This window comes from Elephantulus edwardii, unplaced genomic scaffold, assembly GCF_000299155.1.
Source record: "Elephantulus edwardii isolate Elephantulus edwardi_28Jun2011 unplaced genomic scaffold, EleEdw1.0 scaffold00257, whole genome shotgun sequence".
Taxonomy (NCBI): domain Eukaryota; kingdom Metazoa; phylum Chordata; class Mammalia; order Macroscelidea; family Macroscelididae; genus Elephantulus; species Elephantulus edwardii.
This window is the reverse complement of record NW_006400007.1, coordinates 1,288,767-1,297,605: the sequence shown is the minus strand read 5'-3', so window position 1 is coordinate 1,297,605 and position 8,839 is coordinate 1,288,767. Positions and strand designations below refer to the sequence as shown.

Below are 8,839 nucleotides of genomic sequence, written 5' to 3'. Positions count from 1 at the left end.
CCCAATTATCCCAGTCACTGAATCAATCCACCTCATAGAGGGCCTTCCTCTCCTGCGCTGTCCCTCCACCCTCCCAAGCATGATGTCCCTCTCTAAGGAATGGTCATTAAATACTCAATTTTCCTAGAAACTAAATTTTTATCTGTTGTCATTGTTATGTGCCATCCAGTTGCCTGCGACTCATAGTGACCCTATGTACAACAGCCCTAAATCCTGTCCTATTCTGTGCCAATCTCACTGTCTCTGATACGCCCATCCCGATTACCCCAGTCACTGAATCAATCCACCACATAGAGGGCTTTCCCCTCCTGTGCTGTCCCTCCACCCTCCCAAGTATGACTTTCTTTTCCAAGGACTGATCAATCCCTCCTTGCAACATGTCCAAAGTATGCCAGATGAAGCTTCAGAATCCTTGCCTCGAAGGAGCAGCCTGGTTTAACCCTCTCCTGAATGAACCTGTTTGTTTTCTTAGCAGTCCATGGTTCATTCAATACTCTTCTCCAGCACCACAGCTCAAAGGCATCAATTCTCCTTCTATCCTTTCTAGTCACTGTCTAGCTCTCTGACACATAGCAAGTGACTGCAAAGACCATGGCCTGTATCAGGTACATCTTAGTCTCCAGAGTAACACCATTGTTCTTCAGTACTTTGGAGAGGTCCATAACAGCATTCTTTCCCATCGCAATACGTCTTTTAAAATTTCCTGGATGCTGGAGCCAAGAGTGTTGTCTGTGGAGCCAAGCAAACTAAAGCTGTTAACAATATCAATCTCTTCACCATCCATCTTGATGCTGCCAATTGGCCCAGTGGCGAGAATTTTGATATTGAGCCTCAATCCATATTGAAGGATGCAATCCTAACTTTGGCGTAACTTCTTGTTGTTAGGTGCTACTGAGTTGCACACAAGAGTTACTCACAGAGATCTATGAACATCAGATCTGAACCCTGCCCTAAACTCAGCATCCCTGCCACACTAGAGCCCACTGTTAGAGTTACTATATCAATCCAGTTAGTTGACAGTCTCCCCCTCTTTCAGTAATGCTCCACCTTTCCGAACACGATGTCTTTTGTCCAAGGACTGGTCCTTCCTAACACCATGCCTAGTGAAGTTTCACCATCCGTTCCTGTAAGGAGCAACCTGGCTGTACTCTCTCCAAGACATATGTTATCAATTCTCCATAGGCTGCTACCTCAATCCCACTCCAACCTTGTCTACCTTGAAGTATCCCTTAGATACACACTCAAACAATTTCAACTCCCAAAGCATTGCTCACTCACAGCCATTGGGCTTTTTCCTACTTATCGCAACTGTCTATCAACTGCAGCAGGAGGAGAAGGTCCATCACTCTCTCAAGGAACTATGAATCTGAACTGCCAGAGGTGCACAGCTTTTGGGTTAACAGATTAACTCACTATAGAACATACCACCAGAGCTCCCTAAAGAATTGCTGAGATATATTTTACGGAAGATTACTACTTAAAATCTGGAGTAGTAAACAGTTAATAAACTAAGCTGCTAACCAAAAAGTTAAGAGCCAAGAAATGCCTCAAAAGAAAGGCCTGGACACTTTAAAAAAAAAGACACTGAAAAACACAGAAGTAACAAGTCAGAATCGACTCAATGGCAACTAATTTGGGTGGCTCTTTTCCTGAAGTTCTTCTTTCTAAAACAGTTGCCACACTTCTCTCTTTCCTATTTCCATCAATTTCTCAGACCATCTCTCACATATCCTCAATAAAAAGGTTGCCAGCAAAAGAAAAATCAGTTAAACTATCTACTGTTCCTGAAGCACATCCAGGAAGGGCCCAGTTCAAAATAACAGTATGAAGAGTGCTGTATTTTTGAGGGAGCTCTGGTGGCCCAGTGGCAAGAAACTGCACTGCAATCCCAGAGGTACTCAGTTCAAATCCACCAGATGCTCTGCTGGAGAAGGAGGGTCAATCTCCTCCTGTACCAATCAGATCCGATTTGACCATACACACAAAAAATATAATAAAGACTTAAAAAAAAAAAAAGAGTGTTGTATTTTTCAAAGGTATACTCCTAGTCTGGAAATTATCACCTTAACTGATGAAGACATAAAGCATTCTTCCTGTCTAGTTTTCTCCCTATCCTGATCCAAAATCAATGTAATATGGAGTCACAGTAACTGATGAAAGCATGGTACATGTAATGAAAACTGGGGCAGAAGAAAAGAAAGACACAGTATTAAGAAAGTAATTCCATATTTGTTTCAAATTCTTATTTAGTCTACCATAGTGTTCTTTTAAGAAAATAAAGGGAATTCCACAGTCAGATATATCAATAGTTAAAGCATACACCTCATTTCTCACATTCTGAACTCTGTGCTTTTGATTCAGACATTAAAAGAACTAAAAGAATTGTTTTATTATTTAAGTGCACTGAGTTTCCTAAGATTTTATTTATAGCATCAAAATATTTTAACAAGCAGGGTGTAATTTATCCAGAGAGGAGGAAAACTGTATGTGGAAACAGGCAAAAGAGAGTAAAGACAGTACCAATCACTAACCTATGTAGTCATTAGGCAATTGAAATTTAGAATTTAAATTAACATGAGGTTATCCGCGAATTAGTATGACATCGTTTTTGGACCTCAGATTCCATTCGTGTTTTTTTTTTCAATAAATGAATCTTAAAAATACAATGATATTACACAAATAATACCAATTATTAAGGCAGCAACGGTAAAACCAAGCTATACATTCGAAAAATAATTCTAAATTTAGCATCCTAAATTACAGCTGGGAAAACCCTCACACCACCATTCACAAGTCTTAATTCAAGCAATTTATTTTTGGCAAGGCAAATCACAGCTGTCAACAGTGGGGGTTTTTTCCACACCAAAATTACATAAATTTGGGGGGGAAAATAGACATCTTGATCTAGGAGAAAAGCGAATAACAAATGCCGTGTGTCGTTACAAATGCTTTTCTAAAAAGTCACACGGAAAGGGAGGTTTTTTTAAAAAACAAAACAAAAGCAAACAAACAAACCCTGGAAGATGCAGCAGAGCCCCCTTGCTCCCGAAATAAAACTCCTGGTGGCTGTAACTGCAGCGGCAGCGCTACTCCCGACAGAAGTTTTCAGCTGTCACTTCTAACAGCTGAGCGCTTCCTAGGAGAGAAGCGACAGGCCGAGAAGAGAGGTGGTTGTGGGAGGTCTGAGAATTTAACACTAGAAATTTTACACTCGAAGGGAAACCCTTCCGCACTTCACCTGCACTTATGGGACACCTAACAAGCGCAGCCTCCCTCCCCCAACACGCGCTCACACCACCCCGCGCTCCGCCACACTCAAGTCCAGTAGCTCGAGGTACTGACCACGCGTTCTTCCTTGTCCCCTTCTCAGATTGTTCGGGGCTGCGCTGAACTGGGGATGAGGGCGCGACCTGCACCTGCGAGCCCCACAGCGGCCTCACACCTAGGGCCAGGTCTGCCCTGCCCGGCTTCCCTGCCTCAGGTAGTGCGGGGCGCCCCAGCTTCTCCTGGAGACTACACACGCCCCACTAGGTCTCCGCGCTCTCGGACACGCCCGGCTTCCTGGGCCCTAGCCGCCGCCCCAGCCCTGTCACCTCGGGCCCCCCGGGACCCGGGCCTCACCCCCTCCTCCAGCTCATCCTCAGAGCCCGCGTCCTCTGGCTGGTCCAGATCTATGTCAAACACTCCTGCCATGTCCTCAGCTTCCCTGTCTTGGACGTCCAGCGCTGGGTAAAAGCCGTCCCGCCTCCGTCGTCGCCTCATGGGCCCGGACCCGCCGCAAAGACGGCAGCCGCTGCCGCCATCACCGGCTGTCTTGGCTTAGTGCGACTGCGCCTAGGCCCCAGACTGGCTCCTCAAGTTCAGAACTAGAGCATGCGTACCACGAGCAATGAAGCCAAACTGTGGGCAGCGGACATGCGTAGAACTATCACCATAGCCTAGGTACTGGCAGAGACATGCGCACAACACGAACCGAAGCCTCGCTTGGAAGCCAGAGCATGCGTATTGTTCGCGCAAGCTTTTGGTGAACAGTGAGCATGCGTGCCAAATCTGAAGTTGATGAATTGAAATTGAACATGCGTAATTAACCTTTTTGAATAGGAAGAAACACACTCACGCACTCGCCTCTGCTCACAACTCTATCACCACTCCACCTAACCCCAAAACTCTTAGTTCGTGAAACATGCGCGTTCCTTCTCGCTGCTTTGGGGTTTCTTTTTCCCGTGCTGAGAGCATGCGCATAGTGAGAGGGTTGGCTTTCTGAAGTTTGAACGAGATTGAAACGCCTGGTAACCGGGCTGTCAGTAAGGCGTGCGGACGGTGGACTTTGCTCTTGCCTAATCGGTGGCCTTGGGGAGCCTTAAAACGTTCCAGACCCTCAGTTTTCTGTAAATAGCAGACAGTAACACCTGAGATGGGTTTAGGACGGGGCGGGATTTCCTTCTGTTGTATATAGGGTCGCTGTGAGTCGAAGCTGACACAACCACCACCACCACAGGCTTGTTTACAAATCTAAAGTACGAAGCCTGGTTCATATTACTACAGTTCATTTCCATTGCTGCGTGGAGCCAGTGTGAGTTCTTTATTTTTTTCTTTTAAAGTCTATTTTGTGGTGTTGTTATGTGCCTCTGTGTGTGTGTGTGTGTGTGTGTGTGTGTGTGTGTGTGTGTGTATAAAACGAAGATTTGATCTGATGTTTCTTCTAGTGTTTACTTCCTTCGAGTTCCATATCACCACCACCCACCTCACTCCCGCACCGGATCCACTGGAAAGTAACACGAAGTAGTGGTGGTGTCCCTAGACCAGTAATGAGGGTGGTGAAGGCAGAGAACGGCATTTAGAAGACAGAAAATTATTATTAATTACATGCATAAATGCTGAGAGAAATGTGTATTCTATGTGCCCATGCATTACTGATTCCTTAAGTAAACATTCATTTTGTTGTTGCTGCTGATTTAAATGCCTGCTGTGGAAAATAGTGAATACAAAGCAGATTTTGTGACGCTCTTATTCAATATATGTGAATATAGTAAATCACAAATCCCAAAACTATAAAGAAAAAGATAATTTTATAAAGAGAGGCTATTTCATCTGCAACATTATACGTAATTGGCATTTTAAAATGCTGTTTTTAATTATGGTTAACAAGGTGTTATTTGATATCTCCTTTTTAGTAGTACAGTAACACAATTTTCTGTTACAGGTTGCTGACTTTTTGGTGGGACTTGGTGGCTCAGCATGTCAATAGTAACTGTGCAACTTGGTCAGTGTGGCAATCAGATTGGTTTTGAAGTGTTTGATGCTTTTTTTGATGACTCATACTGTTTTCAAGGACTCTGCTCTAAGAAAGAAAATGAAGCATATCAAGCATCTTGCAAAGAAAGATTCTTCAATGAGGAGAAAAATGGAGGTATGGTCCACAGTTATCTGCTTTCTCCTTTGATTAGGTAGCCAACCTCTTCAAGGACAAGCCGCCATTTGGTGTCTTACTCCCGGCCCCTTTCATCTTTCTAGGGACCTAATTTGACTCTCTCCCATCTGTTCTGTTTCTATATCGACAACCTCATCGACATCTTTCCTTTTTTTTTTTTCATATCTGTCACTAAAAGAAAACAAACCACTTTGTTACTTTTATGCTTTTATGCTTTCTTGCCCAGTGCCACATCGGAGCATGCTCAGATTTTCACCAATCTGAAACAAATGGAAGTCTAATCACTTAACTAAAGTTGTCTTCTTTCTTAACTTTCTGCTTTCTCATCTAAGATTCTCAGTGAAGAACCGTAATCCTGCCTTGACTTCTTTTCCAATCTGCACATTGATAAGTGGATATTAGAATCCACCTCTCCCAAGTATACCACAAGCCAGGGCTTTGAACGGATTGTTCTGTGTTCAGTCCTGGCCAGTGAAAAGAAACTGGAATGAATGCAAATTGGTAAAATATGTATGAATCAGAGCAGAAACCAGAACATGAAAAATTATGGATCAATGCCCTGTTAGAAACATAATTTTCCTCTCTTAGAAAAGAAGAGAGCAGCCTGTATTTTCCATAGAACAGACTGGGAAACAGTGCTCTTCTCAAAGATGCCACTGACCAAACCACTTTGAATGTGTATACCACTTTCTACCATCCAGTTCAGTCTACTGAATTAGGCTTCTGAAAGGGCTTATTATATTCTTATTCTCGCATTCCAGGGCTTCGATTTATATTTTTTCTTGTTCCAGGCTTTTTCTATTTCACCTAAGTTTTAAAAAATAATTCCACTTTAAATTTTTTAAATAATCTTCATTGTGATTTAAGTGAAGGTTTATAAAGCAAACTGATTTTTAATTCAATCATTCATACATATTTTGCTCTTGACATTCATTTCAATACCCACATTATAATCTTACTTTTCCCATTTCCTCCCTATAATTCTGAATCCTGCTAATCATTCTGTTCTTCCTTCTGTATTTTCTTTCTTTGGTAATACTGTGATGATCATCCCTACATTGTATATTGTCTTTCTTTTCAGCTATCTTTTTTTAAATTTTTTTTACTAAATTTATAGTTAACTAAATTTATATACAAAATTCTAATACAAATTCGAACAAATTCTTTCCATTTCCCTGACTCCCCCCTAATCTTTTCAGCTATCATAATGTGTTTCTACACCAGCATAGAGAAAGGTTAGGCGGCCTAGCAGGCAGAAAGCGATGCTATCAAACCAAAGGTGGTGACTCTAATCCGTGGCCCTCAGGCCTGTCTTTGTTTTTAGTGAAACATTCTTCTAGGTCATATAGCCCTGGGCTGTCCACTTGCTATACAGAGAGGAAGCTCATGGTTTCTGTGTAGTTGAACACTGTGACACTAACTCCTGTGAAGCTGAAGACTGTGGCACTGATGTGTCAAATGTGAGAATGGTTACTCATGGTGGACAGTGTTTGGTGGAGCTCCCCAATTAAAACCAGCTTGGAAGCAGGAATGGCATCCAATTCCAAAATAGCTTGCCACTGGAAACCTATGAACCTGGAGAAAGGACGAAAGTTACACAAGTGTCCAGGTCTTTCGTTCATAGGGTCGCTATGAGTCACCTACAAGTCAACGGCACTTATCAACAACAACGTGTTTCTATTATCTATTTACTCATTTTTTACTCCCCTTCCATCTCCATCACTAATAACCACCCCACAATTATTCTTTCTGGGTGTAAACCTTTTTTTAGCTTTTTATAATGGGCATATCATATACAATATTTGTCCTTTTATTACTGACTCATTTGACCCAGTATGATGGCCTCTACAGTCATTCATGTCATGCAGAGTTTATAATATTCTTTAATGTTTTTCAGTGTTGCATAGTACTCTATTGTGTGAATGTACCATAGTTGCTTTATCCATTTGCCCACTGATGGACACTTGAGTTTTTTCCATCTCTTAGTTACTGTAAATAATACTGTAGTGAATATGGGTATACATTTATATATTAAATCGTATTGCAAGTTTTATTTCTTTTGGATAGTACTGCGATTCCTGGATCAAATAGTATTTCTATTTCCAATTTCTTAAAGAATTGCCATTTTAGCGAGCTCTGGTGGCCTAGTGGCAAGAAGCTGCACTGCAATCCCAGAGGTGAGTGGTTCAAATCCACCAGATGCTTTGCTGGAGAAGGAGGAACAGTCTCCTCCTGTACCAGTCAAATCTGATTTGATGGTACACATACACACACAAATAATAAAAAAAAGTAAAGTAAAAAAAAATTTAAAAAAAGAAAAGAATTGCCATTTTACATTTCCATGAGCAGTGTCTGAGAGTTCCAGTCTCTCCATACCCTTGCCAGCATTTATTTTTAGAAATCTTATTGACCTTTCCTTTTGTTGCTGAAGTGAGATCCTATTTCTTTGTTGTTTTAATAATTGTGAGCATTTCTTGATATGTTTGTTGACCATTTGAATGTCTTTGGTAAAGTGTCTATTCATGTCCTCTACTCACTTTATAATTGGATTGTGTGTCTTTTCTTTGTTAAAATGTTGGAATTTTCTATAAATTTTAGAGCTGACTCCCTTGTTAGAAGTGTCATTATCAAATAATTTTTTCCCAGTCTGTAGGTTGCCTTTTTACTCTTTTGGATAAATTTTTTGATACACATAAAGATTTAATATTTAGAAGGTCCCAATCATCTAGCTTATACTTTGCTTATTGTGCATTTTAAAAACTATCAGATAACCTATGCTGCAGATTGTTGTTATTGTTGATTGCCTTCAAGTCAAGCGACCCTGTGAACAGAAGGCCTGAAGGCCATCTACAACTATCAGCATTTATCAAAGTTCATAGAGTTCATATTTTTTATATATATATATATATATATATAGTTTAGGTAGTGGATACTACTCTTGCTTCCAAACGTGCCGTAGATTAGGTCTCCTAAATTTGCTTCATTTTTTTCTTTGATGTTGTTTTAGGTTTTACATCTACGTCCTTGTTCCATCTTGCATTAATTCTTTTATTTGGTGTTAGGTATGGATCCTGTTTCAATTTTCTGTAAATAGATCTCCAGTTATACCAGTACTATTTTGTTAAAAATTATCTTTCCTGGTTCCTTCGGCACCACCATGGCGGTCGGCAAGAACAAGCGCCTTACAAAAGGTGGCAAAAAAGGAGCCAAGAAGAAAGTGGTTGATCCATTTTCTAAGAAAGATTGGTATGATGTAAAGGCTCCAGCAATGTTCAATATAAGAAATATTGGGAAGACGTTAGTCACAAGGACTCAAGGAACCAAAATTGCGTCTGATGGACTCAAGGGTCGTGGGGTTTTTTTTTGTTTTTGTTTTTGTTTTTTTTATTATTAAATTTTATTAGTTTT

At 41.0% G+C, this 8,839-nt stretch overlaps 2 protein-coding genes across 8 annotated transcripts in view; one reads left to right on the top strand and one right to left on the bottom strand.

Moving 5' to 3' along the window:
• The window catches only part of RPS6KB1 (ribosomal protein S6 kinase, 70kDa, polypeptide 1), a 61,135-nt gene extending 57,318 nt beyond the window's left edge, over positions 1 to 3,817 (bottom strand). The window contains exon 1 of one of the 3 annotated variants that reach the window (XM_006899449.1): positions 3,622 to 3,817. In XM_006899449.1, the coding sequence (XP_006899511.1) occupies positions 3,622 to 3,762 (141 nt within the window). In that variant the 5' untranslated portion in view covers positions 3,763 to 3,817. The remainder of the gene's footprint in view (positions 1 to 3,621) is intronic. The other 2 variants (XM_006899448.1, XM_006899450.1) reach the window with 2 other exon arrangements.
• A 1,420-nt stretch (positions 3,818 to 5,237) lies between these two features.
• TUBD1 (tubulin, delta 1) overlaps positions 5,238 to 8,839 on the top strand; it is a 35,335-nt gene continuing 31,733 nt past the window's right edge. For 3 of the 5 annotated variants that reach the window (XM_006899445.1, XM_006899444.1, XM_006899446.1), the window contains exon 1: positions 5,239 to 5,410. In XM_006899445.1, the coding sequence (XP_006899507.1) occupies positions 5,239 to 5,410 (172 nt within the window). Of the gene's footprint in view, positions 5,411 to 8,839 lie in introns of all 5 variants that reach the window. The other 2 variants (XM_006899447.1, XM_006899443.1) reach the window with 1 other exon arrangement.